This window comes from Hipposideros armiger, unplaced genomic scaffold, assembly GCF_001890085.2.
Source record: "Hipposideros armiger isolate ML-2016 unplaced genomic scaffold, ASM189008v1 scaffold_558, whole genome shotgun sequence".
In the NCBI taxonomy this organism is placed as follows: domain Eukaryota; kingdom Metazoa; phylum Chordata; class Mammalia; order Chiroptera; family Hipposideridae; genus Hipposideros; species Hipposideros armiger.
In genome coordinates this window covers 340,243-363,260 of record NW_017731908.1, presented here as the reverse complement: position 1 = coordinate 363,260, position 23,018 = coordinate 340,243, and the positions used below count along the sequence as shown (strand labels likewise).

At 43.8% G+C, this 23,018-nt stretch overlaps 1 protein-coding gene across 1 annotated transcript in view; it reads right to left on the bottom strand.

The window, feature by feature from the left end:
• Positions 1–6,367: 6,367 nt before the first annotated feature.
• Positions 6,368–23,018, bottom strand: part of LOC109371265 (collagen alpha-1(III) chain-like) — an 83,080-nt gene continuing 66,429 nt past the window's right edge. The window contains exons 3-4 of the mRNA XM_019623687.1: positions 7,926–8,292; positions 6,368–6,543 (exon numbers count right to left, since the gene is read on the bottom strand). Coding sequence (XP_019479232.1) covers positions 6,435–6,543; positions 7,926–8,292 — 476 coding nt within the window. The 3' untranslated portion in view covers positions 6,368–6,434. The remainder of the gene's footprint in view (positions 6,544–7,925; positions 8,293–23,018) is intronic.

Here is a 23,018-nt window from a genome sequence, read left to right as displayed (position 1 = left end):
CTCCTGGGCCACATCTCAGTGTTAGCCAGTTAGAAATGTGTATTTGCAAGTATGAGGCTGGGTGGACCAGTGCCTGAGACCAAGGCATAAAAGTTGAGTGCAAGGAGAGGACAGATTGGGGGTTAGCCCAAGAACGCAGGAGATACCTTTACTGGAGTGAACAGTGAAAGCAGAGAACAATAACAACAGCTAACCCTTCCAGAGTGCCTGCTACCTACCATATGCTGTGCCAAGCACGTTACTCATATTAACACATTTAATCCTCCCAACAGCCCTATGAGATGGGTCCTATAGTTATTCCCATTGGACAGATGAAGAAACTGAAGCACAGAGAGGTCAAGTAACTTGCCAACAATTGCACAGCTAATAAGTAATAAAGCCAGGATTTAAAACCAGATAATCTGATTTTAGAATTCACCTTTCTAACCACTACACTACACTCTCTCTCAAACAGACTGGTAGGGGAAGGAAGGAAAGCAGGTGGAAAAGGAGACTGGGAAAGAGTGTGGTGATCAGCTGCATCCGAACCCAAAGGATGAGCAAGGAAATGCAGGTCCAGGCAACGGGGAGCCGGCAGAGGCAACAGTGAGCACTCCCCAACCCCTTGGCCTGCGGGCATGCGTGGCTGAGCTTTCCGTGTGCCAGGCTCTGTGCTACCTGAGGAGGGCCCAGAGATGAGTCCAACCTCGGTCTAGAGGGAGGCAGTCACCAGTAAACAGGCAGGAAGAAGTCCTCCATAGTACTATCAGGATCCCACAGAGGAAGACCTCCACCCCAGTGGGAGCTGCACAGTAAGCTTGGAGCCAGGCGCCAGAAAGGAATGTGGAGCTTGAGCTGCCTAGTGTCACCTGGATGAACCACCTCATCCTAGGGTCACCTGGATGAATGGGTGACGAAAAAGGTGGGGGACTCGAAGGACAGGTCGAAGGACCACTAGAGAGCCCGACAAACATCGATATGCCAGAAGAGAGACATAAAGGCATAATTCCTGAAGACAGTGGCTATTAGAAATGGAGTTGCGGGGGCGGGGTGCATTTGGGGATCCCAGATCAAAGCCAGAATGGAGGAAGCAGAAATGAAACAAGGAAACTTAGGCTCGCCTGGGTCTTTATATCATGCCACCTTCCCTACCTCACAGCCCTATCCCTAATCTTATTTCTTAACAGCTGACTCTCCAACAGCCTTCTGAACAGGAAACTTGACTTGAGTGCCCCCTGGTCCTGGGGAGGGCGGGTCCAGCATCGGCATTTCATGCTGATGCTCCTCCTAGTCCCTGCCCCCCCAGCTGACCTTCCCAGGATGATCTATTGGCCTCCCTCTAAACAGAATCGTATCAGGCTCCTTTTCTTACACATTTCTCCCCAGAAACGTCCCGTCCAGAGCTTAAAGCTGCTGGTGACCTGGCAGTGTTGGTGAGTGCACCGTTCTTCCTCTGGGAAATGAAGTGAATCAGCAGTCATTAGAACCAAGAGAATAGCACAAGCTGTCAGCAGTTCTTTGCAGGGCAGGGAAATGTCAGGATTGTTGAGAGTCTGAATGGAGCCGGGGGTCATGGGGTTAATGTACCAGGAAAAATATGACAGTATAAAGAGTTGCAGGCTAGTCTCACAATTATCAAGTCACCAGGGAATAACTCACCATAAAGATTTGTTGACTTTGCTCTAACAATAGGCAAGGTGGTGTGCTAAGCCATAGTCCCGTCCTGGTTTCCAGGATACTACTCATCAACATGCCTGTACTGAGCATTGCTGTGCACGCAATTGCTGCTGTGCTAGTACATTGGACACACATGGGATTGTTTGCCCAGAACCCCTGCTCCTGAGAACCACTCACCCTCCCCTATCCACATGGCATCTTCTTATGAGGCCTTGTTTTCCCCCACAGGCTTCATTAGTCAGGGGTGGGCACTTAACCCAAGCTGGGCCAATCAGAGTCCTTCCTTGGTAGTCTTCCAACTGGAATAAGGGAATTGGTCTCTCTGTGGTGGAGGAAGTTGAAAGATGGAAACTTTAGGAGCTTTTAGTAGCTAAATATATGTATAATCACGTGGAGGAAGGCTGTCTGCAGGGAAAGAAGACGGAAATGCCGGGAGAAGCAGGGAGATAAAAAAAGAGTCTTGGCGGCATCCAAGTCTAGGCACCCAGTTTCTCCTGAGGCCGAGTTGCAACCCTGTTTCCTGCAGTTTAGTTATCAGAATGGTTATTGGATTCTATGGGGAAGAAAATTTGCAGTTTTGCCTAAGCTCCTTCCAGCTTGAGTTTCTTCTACTTGATTTTATAAACAGTGTTTGAATCAACCTGAACTCCTGATGTCACTGCCTATGTGATGGCCTGGAAAAAGAACAGTTTTCCGGAATGCCCCCAGGGAATTCCTTGCTTTGCGCTCTTAAAGAGAGTGCCAGTGTGCTGTGGCAACCAGTCCCCAGCCCAGGCAGACCGCACCAAGTCCGACATGAGGAGACCACGACAGCTGCCCCGTCTACGCTTATCCACACTTCACTGCCTCTCTTCTTGTTCTAGCATCTCTCTAGCTGCTCATTTGCTCAGCCACTCCAACCAATGGCTACTTGGTCTGTTTCTCTGGATTCCAACTCACTGCTTCATTCCTGCTTATTTCTTCCCGTTTAGCATGTCTTCCAAATATTCAAACCCTCCAGCCAGCAACCTAAATTTGCGTCTGCCATTCAGCATCAAGGGCTAAGCCTAGGTAAGCACAGTCAATCAGTAAATCCTAAGTGGTACATGATAGACTAGAACTGCCACAGGAGTTGAGAAAGAGGAAATATCAGTGTGGGGTCTTGTAGAACAAATGGCCTTGAATTTGGAGAGATAGAAAGGATATTGCAATCTGGACAAAACTAAACAAAACTAAACACACCTGAATCAGAAAAGATTGGCGACAAAGAGATTGGAGACAAGAAATGAGCCCAACAGGAAAGAGTGTTAACAGAAAAGGACAAGCATTAGGTAAATCTGAAAGATAAAAATGGGGTCAGATTATACAGGGCCTTAACAATAAGGCATAGGAGGTTAAACTTAATATGTAGGTAGGCATCAAGGTAGGTTTTTGATCAGAAAAAGGAGAAAAATGATATTTTAGCTATATATTTTTTTTAGAGTATGACAGAGAATCTCCCCGATTTATAAATAAGATGAAAAAGGGGATAATGCTTATTCTCTCTACCAAAAGCATTCTTCATTTTCCTAAAGGATTCACCATTGGTCATTTTGAGACTTTTTGTTGTTGGAGTATTGTGCAATATAGAAATTTAGAAAATACAGACAAGCAAAATAAAAAAATGAAAGTTCTCCCAAAACTTCACACACAAAGTAAGCATTGTTAAGATAGGCATATACATCCTCCCAGAATAATTTATAACATATATACACTAATAAAGAATTGATTTATATTATATAAACATGTCTTTTCTCACTTAGCAATATATTTCTCATTGGTTGCTTTTGAGTGATAAATTCCTGTACTATATTTAAAATATTATTTGATTCACAAAAAAGTTTACGTGTACCTTAAGAATTTTATTCCATCACTCAGATCATCATTTTACTAAATTTATTTTACAAAACAGAGCTACAAGACGTTCTGCCCCAAATAAGGGGGTTATGTTTAAGAGAGATCACATCCTTTGTGGAAATTAAAGGTTCTTAGGTGTCCTGCAATGAAATGATCAAAGCTAAATGAAGTTTGCTCCAGGAAATACCTTCTCAATGAAAATTCATCAATATTGGTGTGATTCTTATTGAAATTAATGTGTTCAGAAAGAGAGAGTTCAAAACACAATCCTGGTCAAAATACCATACACCCAAGAAAATCATCAAATCAAGCCTTACTTTCTGGAACAGTAGCGATTGTCCCATCAGCAGATGAGGCCAGTGGGGGCCACAAGGACATCCACAAGGACATAGGGACCAGAATTCAAGCACCTGCTTGACTATGGATATGGGAGTGTTAACACTCCATGAACCATAACTGAGAGCATTAAAGCAACCTTCTTTCAGGCCCAATCGCTCCTTTGCCCACCTCAAGCAAGCCATTTCTCCTCTCTACATCTCAGTTTCTTCATCGGCGAAATGAAAGGTCTTTCCAACTCTGGGCCACAATCTCTGTATCCCTTGTGATCCCTTCCCACAGTGACATGCTCCCACCCCGCTGGTCTCTTGGTCTCCTAACTTGCACAGCATCCCTGAGAACCTCTCTTCTTTCTCTTTGTTGGGGAAGAAATGGTATAAGCAAACAAAAATCATCGTGAGTTGCTTGTGTGTACACACAAAGCACTAACCAAACAGCAGAAAAAACACAGGAAGTAGGTGAAAGGGGAAATTGTTTGGCTGCATTGGTGTCAGAGGTCTGAGTACAAATCGACAGGGAGGATGAGAGCTCCACAAATGCGAACACTTGCTCCGAAAAAATCTGTTCACAGAACTTCCATTCCAGCAGCCCAGCCTCGCCTCTCCCAGCTGGTTAGGCCTAGAGGCAAGGAAAGGTTTGCTTTCTTTTTTTTTTTTTTTTCATTTTCCAGGAAAAGAAATAGAAGTTTTAAAAAACGTTAAGCTGAAGCTCAGAGAGAGCTTGTCCTTCCTCCTGAGAAAGCCGCAGCTGCTCCAGTGCAGCCCAGGGCCCCGGGATTTGGCTTCTCTGCAGCCCAGGTGGGCCGTTGTTTCGTGTGCTCTGCAGAGCGTAGAAACCAGTTCCATGCCCCTTTCTTCCGGGTGCTGAACAAGAACGAGGGGGACCCAGAGGGGATTGTAGCTGGGATCCTTGCCAATACGGAATAAGGTCTTTTTGAGTACTGGTCGCTTCTTGAGGCGACCTCCCCACCCATCCTCTAGGCAAACTAGCACCAAGACCAACAAAACCTGAATCTAATTAAGTCTGAGAAAGGCACAGAGCTGATTTCCTGGTTGAACCCAACACCACAGAGGACGGGCTCTCGGCTCTGAAACCCTCGAGGCTCCTCACTGGTGTCAGAACCATGACCCAAGCTGGTACTTGAATGAAGCAGGCCAATCCAACAAGCAGTCTAATACTTTTGGTGCAGGGCCTCAGGTCTGCTGTTTCCTTGGTCCTGTATCTCTCGCCATAGAGGCTGTCACTTGAACCCACTGCAAGGTTTGCTGGTTTCATCACCATAATATGCTTCTGTCTGCTTTAGAGAGCACCTTGTATGGTAGTGCTACTTCTATTTCCTACAGCAGAGAATGGGTCTTCCCCAAAGCCTAGAGAACTAGTTGAAGGATTATTCTTTTTTTTTTTTTTTTGAAGATTTTTATTGGGGAATTGGGGGGATGGGAACAGCGCTGGGGAATTGGGGGAAAGGGAACAGACAAGCTGCTGTCCTTTTGTTCTTCAGTCTAGTTGTGGAGGACGTTGCTTCACTGGCCCAAGTTGGCACCATCATTGCGTTCTTCCCGGGCGAGGCAGATCAGTCGCCGGCTTCTGGACGGCTGCTCACAGCGGCTGCTGGCCGCTCACGCTGACTGCTGGCCGCTCACGCTGACTGCTGGCTACACACGGTAGCCCATGGCAACCCACTGCCACAGGGGCTGCAGCCTACGCCGTCACTGGCGACTCACAGCAGCCTAGCTCCAGGTTGAGCTGTTGTTCAGCATCTTAGCTGTGGAGGGCAGTGTCACTGGCCCTCATATGTGGGATACGAACCGGGGCCTTCTGGCATCCTAAGCCAGTTCTTAACCATTGCGCCACTCGGCCGGCCCAAGGATTATTCTTGTACCTGCTAGCTAGTAACCATTTGTAGCTTTCACAGAATTTGGTGTAAGGCCTTACCTGGTGAGGCGGTTGTAAGGAAAGGGATGTATAGGCCCCCAGCCAGCTGTAACCACCAGAGATAGGGAGACCAACTCAGCCTGGTCTGGCCAGGACTTTCCTGGTTTTAGCACTAACACGCCTATGTCCCAGGAAACGCCACAGTGCCAGGCAAACCAGAACAATGGTCACCCTACACAGCTACCAAATGAATTTACCAACTGCTGAATGCCAAATTAGCTTAGTTGGCGGAAAACAGTTTCCCTTAAAATATTGGGTTGTCGGAAAAGTCATGACGCATCTTTGCAACGAAAAACATAGAAAAAATACGTCATGACTTTTCCGACAACCCAGTAGCTTCTACAGGGTTAAGTCTCCAAAGAGGACTAAAGGTAAATGAGATCTAGAGCCTTGTTAGTCAAAGCGTGTGGTTCGCAGGTCAACAGCGCACACACACCCCCACCCCACCCCCAGAGCTTGTTACAAACACAGTCTTATGCCCTGCCTCCGACCTACTGAGTTAAAATCTGCTGTTTAGCAAGACCTCCAGGTGTGACCTGGCTCAGGGCCCCACATACCTGAAAGTCTGAGGTGCACACTGGACTAGAGGAAGATATCTCAAGAGAGTGGCTGTTAGCTGGGTCTTGAAGCCATTAGGAGCGAGTAGGCAGAGGGCCCCAGAAAACAAAGACACAGAAGGTGGCAGCGTATTCATTCCCAGGAATCACTGGTTGTTTCTCAGTGTGAGGGATGGGATATAACCTGGGAAGGCAGGTTAGGGAGAGGTTATGGAAGCCCTTGACCATCAGACTGAAGCACTAGCCCTGTATCTTTCCTACTTTCCTCTCCTCTCAAGGCTCTGTTTTATTTTCTGTAAACTAGAGCAAGCCCCCCACCCCCACCCCACCTGTCCGCTGCCTAGTCTGGCAGCAGCTGGACTCCCACAGTGCAAGCTGAGAGGGGCACAGCAGGCCCAGGAAAACCCTCCTCTAAGGCTGTGTTCAGACTTCAGCTCTTCTCCCCAGGAGCATTTGAAGGGTCAGAGCCCTGTGTTTCTGGCTTAGGGAGCTGAGTCTCTGACAGGGAAGGCAGAGGAGACAGCCAGCGGTAACACTGGTGTGGATCAAGGATCTCTATTTCAAAATGAAGAGTTAGAAAAATGGGAAAAAAGAAAAAAAGAGAAGCCTCAAGCAATATCTCTTTCATTGAAGATATTGGTTACTTAGCGATTTTGTGCCTTGGTTTCCTAAACTACACAATAGGGAAAACCCTTGCACCAACCTCACAGGTTGTAGGGATTTCGTGAATTAAGGCATGCAGAGCTCTTTGGACTGGGAGCCCCAGAGCCTACCACAAGCTCCCTAGAAGACACTGCCTTGAAGTCAATAATTGCCTTTGTCCGAATGTATGAGTTGGAAACATGGCTTGCTGGGCGGGGAGCTGGAGTGTGGCAGCCAGCCTCCAAGTCGACCCAAAGGGCTGTCTCCATGGATGCTGGCACTTGTAAATCCATTATTCTTTGTTACTTAACATGGTCATCACAAGGTGAACTGAAACACTTGGTCAGTGGATGATCAGAGAAGCAGGGCCATGACGAGTGATAAAGGATAAAGGATTTATTATTAGGCCTTAAGCTAAATTGGCATACTACAAAGCTACCACCCTGTGTATTCCTAAAATGGCTGGTCAGTTTTGAGAACTTCAGCAAAAAACTCTCATTCCAGGAGGCCTCTCTGGGAAGCCTTTCCTTTAGTCCCTCCTTCTTGGGGTGTGCCTCATGCCACCTTTGGTACACATCTGTGACAGAACCTGTATCACTTGTGTTCCAAGTATTTGCATCTACCTCCTCCCTGGACTCTCTAAGCCCCTTCAGGCCAGGAGCTGTTTCATCTGTTGGCATCTCCAGCCCCTGGCACGGCTCCTATCATATGTTAGATCAGATCATGTGAAATCACTGCAGTTTTATCCTCTTTGATCCACAAAAAGACTGTAATTTCATAAATTTCAGAGTATTAGGAGGCGCTGGTCAAATGTTTGCCATATAAATGAACACAGGACAACCAAATACCCACAAATGCTGATCAAACATCAAAGCAAGCAAGCACTTCAGGCCTGTGTGAGGCCTCAGGCTCCTTATTACATACCTCAGCCATCTTGGCTCTCCTGAATGTGGAGGTGCCCGTGAGTCATCTTCAGCAGGCCACACACACAGATTTGGTGCCGTCTTCACGTTTTTGGAGCCTGGCAGTGTCTCTACACAGAATATGAGTGATCCTCCAAGGGGTCCAATGCACAGTTTTCTGTACATTATAGTGTTTTCCGAGGCTGGCAGTGTCCCCAAATGGCTGATACATGGCAGACTGCAAGATGGATGAGGTTGACTTCTTAGACGACCAGTGTATAGGATGGCCCAGAAAGCAGCTGCCAAACTCCACTTGACTCTCAGTCCCAGCACTGCAGGATAGCAAGGAGCCTCAGAGGTCACGGGTCCCAACCAGACATCGCCGGGAACTGAAAATTAGCAGATGGAAAACAACTTTTTTTAAAAAAATGAAGACGTGTCCGTGCAATGGAGTTTTAAAAAATAGAAGGAGAGCAAGAAAGGAAGGAGGTAGCTGGTACAGTGTCTAGCACTTAGGCAAGTGCGCCTGCCAAATGCAGCCTTTGGCTTCACTTCAGCTGTAGGAGGTCTGGAATTGTGAGGTTCATCAGGCTCCACCATCCAAATGGACCCCAACGTCCACTATTTAAAGTTGCAGAGAGGCCTGAGTTGTTGGGTCCTAGAGAGGTTTTTCTGAATCTTCAAAAAGGACAAAGCCCCAGATAACTTTATCCATGCAGATGTGCTCCTGCCTGGGTCCAGCCCTGCGATTCCCTGGGCTCTGGCCCTCCTTTCTTCCCCCCTTTCTGCTCCCTGGTCCCCAGCTCCTCCTGACCATCCCTGCCCTCTGCTCTTGTTACTTGCTGACCCAACTCTGGACCTCCACCCTGGGCTCTGCCTCCTAGGCCCCCTCTGGTTATAAGGACAGGGAAAGTGAGCTAAGGGGAGCTGGTTGCCTTATACAGCCTGTGTCACTTCAAAGTCACAAAACAGTGCTGAGAGGTGAGGATTATTAGCCTTCTTTTAGAGATGAAGAGAAGTTAGGTAATCTGCTTTTTTGAAACTTGAAGGTCTAAGCTCAGTCACTGTAATTATTTGAATGACCGAAGAGTATTTAAGTACATTGGAAAAAAATGCTGAAAATAGCCTTTCTCTCTTTAAACTATAAGACTGAGACCAAGAGTGAAATGACAGGAAGCTAATCAAATTTTAACAGGAAGCATTTTCTCTGTTAGAAAAGGTGAGGGAATCATAAATGTTTAGAGTTACGACCTTGCACAGCACTGAACCTAGGAAAGGATTTGGACTCTGAATTTATCTTTGATAACAGGGACTGATTTAAGATGTGCTCATGTTAAATTATACTTGTAATTAAAAAAAAAAGTCACGGAGCAGCTAAAGGAAGAAAGAGGACTCAAAACCCAGATGTATGAGGTTCCAAGGCCATATTCTTTCCAATAGGCCCCACTGCCTCTCTCCCCATGGCCCCCTTGCACCTTCCTTAGACTCTCATTTGCCTGTTCCCCACCCCTTATATTCATTCTGACACCTTCTTCAACTTACAATTCATCTCTTCATCTCCAGCAACTTCCCCCACTCAGACTCTGGCCAGCTCACAGGGTCTTCTGATAGAAGAGCTACCCACCATTTGTAATCCACAAATGAAGTGAGGGCACATCTGAGTACCTCTCACCTGCCTTCCATGAGTCCCCACTTCCCCACAGGAAGGGTCCAAATATCTCATCATGGCATAAATGCCATTCACAGTGTGGTGCCCACCGGTCTCTCTGACCTCACCTCTCACCTGGCCCTTCTGTTTTCTCCTTTTTTTTTTTTTAAAGCAGATTTCAACTCCCCTAAATCTCCTTCCCAAACATGCGTACTCTAAGACCAAGTAATCAACAGGTTGACCTTCAATACTTATTGCGATAAGATGGAGAGCTTTTTATTATCTTGGCATCTGGCATTTCCCTTTGGGCAGAACCACCTTTACTGGAAGAAGATCTTAATAACCCTCACTGGTGCAGAAGTTGAGGTCCTAGGGTTCCAAGTGTGGGTAGTTTTCAGGTTGGGCTCTTGAGAAGCAGATGATGACATGGAGTTGGGGGTGCAAGAGGTTTATTAGGACAACCCAAATGTACATCAACTGATGAATGGCTAAATAAAATGTAGTGCCATATACTGCATTCTGGGATATTATTCGTCCATAAAAAGGAATGACATACAGATCCATGCTGCAACATGGATAAACCTTGAAACCATTATGCTACGTGAAAGAAGCCAATCACAAAAGGCCACATATTGTATGATTCCATTTATATGAAACTTCCAAAATAGTCAAATCTATAGATACAGAAAGTACATTATGGTGGCCAGGGGTTGGAGGAGGGGTTAATAGGGGATGACTGCTAACAGGTATGGAGTTTCTTTTGGGGGGAGGGTTTATAAAAATGTTCTGGAATTAGATAGTTGTGGTGGTTGCACAACTTTATGAAAATACCAAAGACCACTGAGTTGTACATTTTAAAAGGGTGGGTTTTATGGTATATAAATGATATCTCAGTAAAGTTTTGGGTTTTTAAAAATAATTTTTAGGGCCGGCCGAGCGGCTCAGTTGGTTAAGAGTTGGCTTAAGAGCACAAGCTCTGAGCAGCAGGGCTGCCGGTTTGATTCCCACGTGGGCCAGTGACGCTGCACCTGAGCTGAGCTGTCTCTGAGCTGCCAACAGGTGGCAGGATGGCTCAGCTGGTGTAACAATAAGATTGCCTGTTCAATGGTGGGCTACGCCCACCCGCAACTAAGACTGAACTCGGCAACTTGAGCTGAGCTGCCGCCCGGATGGCTCAGTGGATAGGGCGGGCACTCTTAACAACAAGGCTGCTGGTTCGACTCCCACATGGGATGGTGGCTACACCCACCCACAACTAAGACTGAACACAGCACCTTGATCTTAGAGGCCACGAGCTGCCGACGGGAAGCCAGATGGCGACTGGCGCCCTCCACAATGAAGACTGAAGAACAACAACTTGGCTCGTCCCCCTCCCCAATTCCCCAACATTGTTCCCCTCCCCCAATTCCCCAATAAAATTAAAAAAAAATCATTTGTAAAAAGGTGTTTATTAGAGATCAATATCTGTGAAAGGAAGGAGGAGGAAAGTGGGTTGGTCAGAGGAAGAACCTGACCTGTGGTGCGAGCCCAGCGAGGCCTCAGCTAACCAGCCAGGGAGCCCCAGAGCAAGTAGTACTCATCTGTGTCTCTCATGAGCCTGAAATGGCCCAGCCTTTGTACTTCCGCTTTGTTCAGTCCCTGGATGTGGGTCACCCTGGGAAGGGCATCACCTCAGACGAGGTGGCCTCCTGCTGCTGAAGCAGGCTGTGGAGGAGCTGACAGTGGGAGGCTGTCCGCTGACCTGCTCCCTGGAGCTGGGCAGCAAGTTCATCTCAGGAGGGGGTCTGGGTGTAAACAGCCTGCCGCCAGTGGGGAAGGCATGTGACCACTGTTCCAGAAAGAAGAGAGACTTGACAGAAGAAAAAGGAGCCAGTGAAACACAGCCAGTGAGATGGCAGAAAGCCGTGGGGTATGCAACGGGACCCCACTTTATAACTGCCCACATCTTTCTCAAGGTAAGGCATAGGATATAGACCCTTAACGTTTTGTCAAATATGAAATTCTATTCTAACACTCAATGATTTTTGGCCTTAGGCTCTCATTGCTCCCGGAGTCTCAACTGGCTGAAGCATTTATTCAACTCAATTTCTTTAAAAGTTGTATAGGAGAGGAGAACATCTTTTTACTTCTCTTCACAGACTTGTTAAAAGACATTAACACTGAGGTATAAGTTATGAATTAATTTCAACACTAAACTTAAAATCTATGAGCAATGATGAATGACAGGAGTGGTAAAAGAAAAAAGATGGGAAGTCAACACCAAACCAATTTGGACTCAGTACTAGGTGTTTGGTCTACTAGATTTTCATATAAAACACATCTGGAAAAGCTGCAAGAAAGACTATATTTCACATATTGCATCTGGTTAAGAAAAGAACAATGAAAAAAACCATCTGGGAAAAAATGCAAACCCAGACATCTAATAATAAAAACATCCTTTTGCAAAGGTGCTTTCCGTATATCATCTCATTTAGCCCTCTCAACAACTCCCTAAAGTAGAGAGATCAGAATTATTGTTATAATCATCATTTTATAGTTGAGTCAACTGATGTTCATTTTAAGTGATTGGCTCAAGTTTCCATAGCAACCAAGCAATAGTACTAGGACTAGTACCCAGAGCTAGTGACTCCAAGTATAATACTCTATCCGTGACTACACCATGCTGTAGGACAACTGCCACCACCTCCCTCCCCTCCGTGGCCAGAGAGATCAGAGAAAAACCTGCTCAGCAGTTCAAATGCATTTCCCATGAGGCAACAGCCATTTGAGAATTAACTTCTTAGAGGAAGGTTTTATTAATTAGCATGGCTTCCCGCCAACAGACAGAATGAACAGAGCTACCTTCTAACACACCCCAGAGATGCAAGAACTCATTTGTGTGTGAACTTGGAAAAGTTCATCGATGAAGCTCTAGACAGGCAACCAGTGATCATTTTTAACTCCAGCTGCGGCAGCAAGAAGAATTTTAGATAGCAAGACAGAAGAAGAAATTAATGAATAAAGGGCTTCCATAGAACAGAGTAGCATTCAGCCCAGGAGTTTTCCTTCCCAACAAAAGTCACTACAACAACATGGAGAAATCAAAGGCATTCATGGGCAGTGATGGTGAACATATTTACAGAACTGGGGCAAAGTGATACACCCAGCATTGATATGGCTTGTGCAATTAGCAATGGAGAAGAGACAAGATTCCTGGTTTGAGAAATTGTGTGTCAACCAAGTTAAATGGATTTCTTTACTCCAGGACTTCCTAAGAGATGAACAGCTTATCAGCAATTTAAGAAATTTTGAATTCGAGCAATAAAATACAGTTGATGTCATTTATAACAACTGCATATAACAATGGTCAGAGAAACTGACCATTCTGGAAACTAGTTCAGTTATGACCAGTATCTGGCCTGTTTGCCTTTGCCCCTCACTCCTGCCCCCACGGCAAGCATGACTAATTAGTCACTGCATGCTTTGCCACTGATTTCAGATACAGCTTCATCATCCTTAAAACAACACTCCAAGAAGCTGCTACCAGTTAGTCATAACCACATTATCAGATCTGACATAAAAAAGTTGGGCATAAACCAGCACAAGATGAAGAAATAGACTAGATATTCCTCAGGTGCAGTAGATGAAGAGGGCCCTGTCCAGGAAAACCTGCTGGCCAATTCTCGCAGGAGGAGTTAAGGGGTAGGGACCAGAATCCATTTGTCATTGTATCCTCAGCACCTAGCACAGTGCCTGGCATGGTAGACTCTGGGTATGTTTGGTGAAGTAATGAATCAACACCAAAAACACGTGATAGTGATGATTTTACATAACCCATAGTTACTGTAATATATATATATATATATATATATAATTTATATTGTAATATATGTAATATAGGTAATGATATATATATATATATTAGCCATTTGGAAAAATATATCTAATTATTCCCTATTATGGGTTCAGTTTCTTTCTGAGCTATTATTTCTGCTATCTTTACAAGGACCCTAATAAGAAAACCTTCTCCAGTATGGTGTAAAGAAGCACCAGGAACCACCAACAGACCTTGGTTTGAATTCTGAATGTACACTTATTTGTTATAGAACTTGGAGAAAACTACTTGACCTCTCTGACCTTCAGTGTCCTCAATAAACAGAGGACAGTAAAATGTACCTTGGAGAGTTGTTATGAGGATTAAGGATTGATTATGCAAAGCAACTAATACAGTTCCTGGTTCTTTTTCTGTTTGTGCCTCTCCTTGTTTCCAAAAGGATTTAAAGTGGTTTAAAAAGTTACCTGCAGTGAAGTAAATAAATTTAAAATGGAGAGGTAAACACTTCAGAGCAAAGGGAAAACAAGCATAATAATAAAACAGTAAACAAGGAGTGAGTTACAGCAACTCACACACAGCAGACATAATCTAAAATGCTGGTGGAGGTGATAATAGTTTATACTAATAACGTTAGTCGTCATGGCTGCTGTCATCATCTTTGCCTGGGAAAGTCCATCCATCCTTCAAGTTTCCATCTGGGGACGAGCCCTACCGGATAATAGACATAATATAAAACCTCAAGAATTAAAACAATGTGGAAATGGTCCATCAGAAATGTTAGTGTGTGATAAAGTTGCATATGTATATGCATAAAGTTTACGATAAAGGTGCAAGATTTTGAAAACCTCAGATACAGATGGAGAAACTAAACCAATGAGAAGTTAAGTCACTTGCTGAATTCACCCAGCTAGTAAATTACACAACTGGGATTTGAATGCAGGCCTCCTGGTGCCGGGGTCCTTTTCATTAACCCCTAAATGTTAATATTGAGTTAAAAAAAGAAAAATGCTGACCAGTAAGTATAACATGCTACCTGTGGGGTAAGAAGAAAAGAGAAAAACAAAGGAAAACTTATTTATGTTTGCCAATGTATGCTTACAGAAATTCTGGAAGGACTCGCAAGAAACTAAGAGCAGTAGTTACCTTTGGAGAGCTTGGGGATGGGCAGAAGTGTAATGGGTCTTGGCGAAGATATCTATAAACAATGGAGGAGGTATATTTGTAAATGTATCTTAAAGATATGCATACATACATATTTGAACTGTATGAATGTATAACCTGATCCCAAATTAAATACAAAAACAGAAAGAAAATGTCCAAGCTGGGCAAGCCTTTTCCAACCCCCTGGTCCCAAGCACAGTAAATCCGCCCTTCTTCTAAGTTCCCTTATCACCTGTGCTTACATGTTTTTCTGGGACGTATCATGCTGCACTGCCCTCATTTATCCTCCGCTCCCCTGCTCCCCTCGCCCCCAGCCACACTGTGAGCTCTTCGGAAGGTAGGGCTCTGTTTCTTTCATGCTTGTATCCCCAGCACAGAGGGCGATCGTCCCCGATGTGTAGGGAACAGCCGGTACACGGGAAAGCGGAAGTGGGAAAGGAGAAGAAGTGGGGCCCACCGGCCGAGTTTGAGGTATTAGCACTATGGAAATGGGGGTGAACTGGGGCCTGCGTGTAACTATGGGTATTTGAAGAGGAAGTGAGGTGAGAGGAACGTACAGCACCCCTCGCAGAAAAGGTGTACCCTCCACAGCTAAGGCAACGGGGTGAAAAGGGTACTGTGGGCCCGTGCTAATGAGGGGGAATGAGGAGGAAGAACCCCCTGCTGAAGAAGAGGTGAAGACGTGAGACTGACCCTGGAAGAGCAAGAAATGGAACGCAAGACTGAGGCCCAGAAGGGAGGGCTCCCAGCCACCAGAAATCCAGCTGAGAACTCTCCGCCCCTCTGACGACTGAAAATGGGGCAGAGGGCACGCGAAAGATTAACACTGGAGGAAACTCCCAACTTGTGTATGCCAACACATTTGGTCTGTTGCTTTTTGTTCGTTTAAAGTCTGCATACACTCGTCCGAGGGCTGAAAGAGGATCCATATTGGGTCAGGGATATATTTTCCCCAATAACTCCCAGATCCCACAGGCAGGGGAGCTGGCCCACTCCAGTCAGACCGCCCCCCGCCCCCATCTAGTGCAAAACTGGGCTTCTGTGGATGACTGTGCATATCCTTATACTATGAGCCACAAAAAAAATATTTCATTATTTGATTGTGTTAATTATCAAAGCTGCACAGATTCAATAGTCCTTATCTTAAAATAAGACACAGACACAGAAAAGAAAAATCTTTTAAATGCAAGACAAATAAAAGAAAAAAAACAATAAAATAAGACACACACACTGGACTAGGTATAAGTGAAGTGAAACAATACCTGAGATTTGCTTCAAAAGAATAACAAAATAGTATGTAAAATTAATAAGTTTGGATTTTCCAAACAGTAGCCCTTAGGGAAGAGAATGCACTTTATGTTAAGGGTGCTTGCCCCTAAGAAGCAAGCCACTTAAATAAAAGAAGTAGAAGCCTGGGTGAGTATAGGAAATGTTTGCAGAAGAAAATTTTAATTCATGGCCTCGGCCCTCAGTGACATTAGCAAATATTGCAAAGTAATAAAAGAGGTCATTAGAAAGGAACTAGAAACACACCTTCCAATGTTAAGAAAAAATTCTGACATCTTAATTATATTCTGCCACCTAGTGACAGAGGAAATTTAACCTACTTCCTTAGCCAGGCTCCAGGAGCAGAGAGGGCCACCCTGCTCCACCTGGACACCAGAGCGTGGTCAGACCACGCCAGGACAAGCCTGATCCCACAAGCGCTGGGTGCACGCTGTCCTCTCTGCTTCTGTTCACAGCTCTAGGAGACTCTGCAAATATGGTCATCAGTCAAAGGAGCTGTTCAGTCCTTGGCCGACAGGCTTCCCCTGGAGCCAGATGGTCTACCCTCTGCCACTCAACACAGTCCACTGGCCCCTGTGCTGTCTCTTGCCCGTTGCTAAGGGCTTCAAGGGGAAACAAACAGCAGAACTGAAAGGTGTGCAGAAGCTGGCCATTTTCATCCTGCAGTTCTACGGTGGGAAGGAAAAGTAAATACTAGTATCTCCTTCAGTGAAATGGGATACCTTTGACTCACAAATCTTTGAGATCACACAAGATGATGGGCACCAAAACTCCTATTAATTTCCAAATACAAATCGAAGGAATGTATGTTTTAAGGGTACATGCAGGACCAATTGCACATGGCCTCTGAGGCGTTTCTTGTCCAGTGAGCTTCGTCTGACTCAAGAGGTGACCCATAATGCATTGTAGGCTACAGGTGGTGGGGGCAGAGCTAGGGCTGGAAGGAGAATTGTGGCCCCTCCCGCACTCTGGACCATAGGGTTTCTATGTATGTAACAGAGCCGGCGTGATTCCTCAGAGGTCGTCAGCGTCCCCCCTTTCATTTGTCAGCCTTCTCAGTTCATTTGCAGACCTTGGTGTTGCAACAGTGACATTCAAGAAGGAACTTGATCCTATACAGACACTCTTCATATGGACAAGATGAAAGAGTGTCAATCGAAGCGACTGGCACCTTGAGGACCATTTTATATTGGCCCAGAGGATCAGCAAGATCTGGAGAGGGAGGTTTTTAAGCTTGAACAGATGTACAGTAAGCCAGACATAAATACATTCCCTAACTACAAATTTGAGGATCCCAAATTTGAAAGCATTGAAAAAAGCCAGTCCTAAAGAAATAAAATTAATCTGGTTTTTTGTTTTGTCTGGATTATTTGTACAACTAATTAGTATCAGACTAAACTTACATTTCACAAGTGTAAAAAAAAATAAGTAGAAGGATATTTGTAGTTATTCATCCTAGAAACTATTTCTATCTTTCATGTCACCCCCTCCAAAGGATTTCAGGGACTTAAAAGAAGAACATACATAATGAAATTTCAAGTTATAAATTAAAGCAGAAACCAAAAGAATGAAAAAGCAGAACACAAACATAATATTGGGTTGCCGGAAAAGTCATGATGCATTTTTGCAACGAAAAACAGAAAAAATACGTCATGACTTTTCCGACAACCCAATAGTTATAAGGAAAAACATAGCTGAGATAAAGTTCAGTGATAAGAATCATCTAGGGAGAATTGGTTACCAAAATATTGATATTCTAGGACCTTCGACTCAAATTGTGGTTCTCAGACCAACAGCATCAACATCGCCTGGGAGCTTTTCAGAAATGCAGAATTTCAGGCCCCACCCCAGACCTATTGGATCAGAATCTGCCTCTTAACAAGATTCCCTGGGTGACTTGTGTACATCAAGTTTGAGAAGCACTGATTCAGTCCTCCCCCACCCTCCCATTGCCCCATGGAGACTCAGATTCAGGAGCCTGTATGTTTTTAATCACCTACAGCTGATTCTTATTAAGCAACTTAAGAAATACTACTATAGGTGAATATCAGATATATTGGGTTGTCGGGAAAGTCATGACATATTTTGTCTATGTTTTTCGTTGCAGAACTGCATCATGACTTTTCCGACAGCCCAATAGTTTGGGGCTTCCTAGTATACAAAGTAAAATCAGAGAAAAGCATAATTAATTCCTCAGTGGCAAGTCAAGCATTTGAAGATATTTGCTTGTGGGACCTTAACAATGAAGCACGTAATGACCCAGTGGAAATGTTCTGATTTTTTGTTGTTGTTGTACCAAATGTTGCAGCAAACATAACTTGCCAAAATTTTATATCTTTAATGAAAGCTGGAAGTTTAGCATCAGAGTAGATGGGACTAAGCTAATAGTCTAGAAGTCAGGGGTCAGCAAATTACCACCTTGCTTTGTAAATAAAGTTTTATTGGCGCACAGCCATGCTCATTGATTTACATACTGTCTAAGGATGCTTTCATTCTATAATGGCAGACATAAATGGTTGCAACAGATACCATATGGTCTGCAAAGCCTAAAATATTTATATCTGCCCTTTTACAGAAAAAGTTTGTCAACCCGTGCTCTGTACAAACCACCCAGGAAACAGCCTGGCTTTCAGTCTTCCATCAGCATCACTTCTCCCACTGGACTTCTGATAGGACTTATAGACTACAGTGATGAACTCATTTTGGGGGTTAGTGGTTGGTAAACTGGCACTCAAAAAAAAAAAAGTCCAGACTTGTTATGTTTGCCAAATTCCATGGTATAAATCAGGGTTTCTCAGTCTCAGCTGGATTTCGGGCTGGATAATTTTTTGTTATGGTGTGCTGTACTTTTCACAGTAGGTATTGAGCAGCATCTCTGGTTTTTACCCACTAGATGTCAGTAGTAAACTCCCAGTTGTGACAAAATATGTCTCCAGAGATGGACAAATGTCCCCTAGGGGGCAAAATCACTTTCATTGAGAACCCCTGGGGTAAATACTCCTGCTGTGACCAATTTCAAGCTACCAGCTTGACATCACTGGCCATGGATGTGGGAAGAGTTGTCACAGTCTCATGAGCCAGAGAGAACCATCACCAGCACACCACTGCCTGAGAACATACTTGCACACATACGAATGTTGTTGCCCTATTTTTAAAATGGAGGTACCTAGCCAAGAGCTCCACCTGAATCAAAAGTTACCACTTCTCCATTGAGATGAACCTACTGGAAAAATTGGTTTTTTTTTCTTCAGGAAGCGGCTTGGCTCATTCCACACAAAATTAGGTTCTGCAAAGCATGGTTGAAATTATTCTGAACTAGAAAACATCCAAAGCAGATGTTAACAGTCACCCCCAATGGTTATTAAAAACTCTCAATAATATGTCAGTAAATCGCACGGCTTCCCAGTGGATTTGGCAAGATGAATTAGCCCCAAGAAAACTGAATGGCTGTGCTTGTTATATGGATTTGGGTTCTGTTTTGTTGTGATTGGTGGTTTTGTTTGGTTTTATTATTTATTGAAATCAATTGAATTTGGGGAAATGTCTGCCAATGATAATGACATTAGCTCTGGAATTCTTCGTATCAAAAGCGCTGACAATGGTTAATTACTCAAAACCAATTACTGAGGTCACTCAAAGGCCATGACATTAAAACCATATCATCAGCCCCCAGGAGGACACTTACCCTCCTGTTCTGGGAGGGCAGACATCAATTTTTATCTAGTTTCAGATTCTTAGGAATAAGGCTATTTCTATTAATCCTGAATTCTTGATGGGTATTAAAATGCAGATTTTGTACAATTACCAATAAGATAGTGTTTGTATTGAGCGCATGGTACTTAGTGTGGCAGAAAAATGGAAGGTCAATAAAGGCTACAGTTACATTATTCTGCCCAGATTTCTGCACAAGACCATTCTACATAGTGATCAGCGTCACCACTTGTGGGGCTTCCTATCCCAGTCCCTAGCTGGGACCTCCCTGGATTCCCTAGATTATTAAAGAGACCGAAGACAGTTTGGCTTATAAAATCATAAGAATTTTATCAACTTTGTGATAGCCGCTGGAATCATGTGATTGACAATGTAACCAATCAAACCCATCTGTAAATTCAAGATCTCATACACACACACACACACACACACTGAACCACTACAGATTTGAGCTTTACCACCAAGCTGGAGCTACTGCTTTGTGATGGTGTCAGCTGATTATTTCATCTCCTTGTGGGATCTTAGCATCTTGTGACATATTGTTAACACTTGTTCACGAGCATCAAAAAAGTATCTATGTGGATCTAGGTGCTCCCAACACCTTGGCATCGATACATTACTTAAATATGCTTGTCCTCTCCTATAGGAAGCAACAATAAATAAGATACACAGCAAAATCTATATATCAAATTTGGGGAAATTGACGAATCCCAACTTGAATTACATAGCACAGCTGCAAAAAATAGAGAAATTCTAATTATCATCAAGTGACCTCATAGAGTGATTTTATATATGCACGTAGGATATAAGAGCTATACATGCACACTGTAGTTTAGGATATGATTGCAACCTTTGCCCTTTAAGCTGGGTGCATGCAACTCACCCCAAATCCATTAGAAATCATCTTTGTATAGCTTACCTCCAACAAATAATGTAGTAAATATGCCTTAAACCCATTGGCTCTACATATACATTTCTGTCCTGAAAACCCAAACAAGCAGTTTCTGAAGAATGAGACTGGAGCAAAAATGGAAGGAAAACACAGCAAACTACTATAAATAAAAATGTAATCTTAGGTGCTAGAAGGCTTCCCTTTAAAAAAACTAAGCGGCTTCTGTTTTGAGTGTACCCAAATTGAATTGTACTTGAGGAGTTAACAATGAAAAATGTTTCATAAAAATCAGAAGTCACCAAAAATAAGAGACTTTGAAAAAATATAGCAAAATCAAATCTTTATCTAGGGCTGTAAGATGGATTTGAGAGAAGTAATTAGCAAGCCCTACCAAAAAAGTAACAATATAAGGTCTACAAAATCTGAGGTAGCTGGAAGAAGTGACTCTTCCAGACATCAGTTGAAATCTTTACTTCCACTGTTCCCATAATTATTTTTGGACTCAAGTTCAAATTCAACATCTTCCAGAATTTATAATACTTGTTTTTTACAAAATGATTGTATCAATCAGGATGGGTTTTATGGGGGTAACAAACAACCTCAACATTTCAGGGACTTAACAAATATTTATTTCTTAACCATATAACCAAAGTGTATTGGTAGGGAGGTTTTAGCCCATCATAATCACTCAGATAATGGAGGTTTCATCTCAACTTGTGCCTCCACCACCTCTGGAGTGTCAGGAAGGAAAGGAACATTCCAATTGCACGCAGCCTCTTGAAGATTCAGTCACATGTCACTTCCACTTGCATTTCATTGGTTGAAGCAAATCACATGACTACATCCAATGTCAAGGAGAGTGAGGATAGAAAGGGGAACTGAAATAATGGTAAGCAGCCCTAGTGACTACTACAGTGACAGGATGTATTTTAAAATATAAACGTAAGGACTCCTTGAGTCACTTCCCACTACTTCCCCCTTTCAGCTATATAGAATTCTTTGTATGTATAAGGCAGACATAGATACTTTAGATACCATAAATCCTCATAAACCTCACCAGAAGAACAATTCAAATGTGCTGCCAAAAGATAAACTTTGAGCCCCAGTTAAATGTTCTAAGGAATCCAACACTGAAAGGAAGTGTATTACCCAGGACTCTTTGGGCTCCAAGAGATACAATAGAAATTCAACTCGAACTAGCATGGGCAAAAATGTTGTAACCAAATTTAAAAAGAGCCATGGCGTACCAGGCCTCAAACTGAGGCTGGATTTAGGAGCTTACATACTGTTAGTCCCCCTTCTCTCTGTTTTTCATCTCTGCTGCTCTCTGCTTTGTCAGCGTCTCTTTCCCAAGCTGGCTTCTCCAAACAGGGGAAGAGAAAGGAAATATGACCCCAGGGAGCTCTAGGCTACAACCAGCAAGGAACTGAGAGCCCTTCCTCACCAGCTCCACTTAGACAAATCCTAGGAAAACCACTGAAGCTGCAAAAAGAGTGCTCTGGCTGCTGTTTGGAGAATAAATTGGATAGAAGCAAAAGCAGAAGCACACTTGACCCTGTTGGTCAGCTCCTTAATGAAATTCTCTCTTCCCTTGTGTTCTGTGACACAGAAACATCATGGGTCTATAATAGTGGCTAAGAAGCCCTTGAGGTTCATATCTGTTGTAGCCATAGATCATCTCCTGGGTTCTTCATTAACTGCAAACACCGGGGGCAAGAATCCAGAGTATTGCTCTTCTGATCCTGATGCTGGAACTCAAGCGGAAATTTTCACAGACTGATCCTGGGATATCTCTCCACACTTAAATCCAAACCTTACAGTTTTACCTTACTTCTTACTTCTCTCCTGAGCCTGCTGTGACTACTCTGCTCAAAAACATCCACAAGTCCTTACATTCACTGATTTAAAACACGAAGTCTGAGGTCCTCCACAATATTGCTTCAATTTACTTTTCTACACAGTATTTCCATTTTTATTACCCAAATATAAATGAGCACCTTTTCATAAAAGACTTTAAAAATTCAGAAGTGCGCAGAGAGAAAAAGGTGGTAAGCACCCCCTGGGACCTTCTAGCCTCCCCCATTCTCCTCTCCAGAGGTGACCACTCTCACCTGTTTGGCAGGTATCTTTCCAGTCCCCTTTCAACGCATTTATCATACACATGTATAAAAATGTGGAAGTCTCTTTGTATAAAAGTAACAGGAATCATATAATATGTATTGTTTGACCAGTTGCCAAATGGTATAACAGATATGGTATTATTAGTTAACAATATGCCTTAACTTTCCATTTCAATGTGTATAGCTCTGCCTCATCCTTTTCAAGGACAAACTAGTACTCATAAAGTGGATGCATTATCGTACAGGTCCACAATCCTTTATGTGCAATTCCAAATTCCAAACATTCTGAAAACTGAAAGTTTTTGCAAAGTTTGCAGCAAACTCATTTGGTGGTAAAACTTGACTTCGGGCTGGCCGAATTGCACGTTGGTTAGGAGTTGGCTTGGGACGCCAGCTCTGAGCAGCAGGGCACCGGTTCGGATCCCACATTAGGGCCAGTGATGTTGTGCCCTCTACAGCTAAGATGGTGAACAACAGCTCTA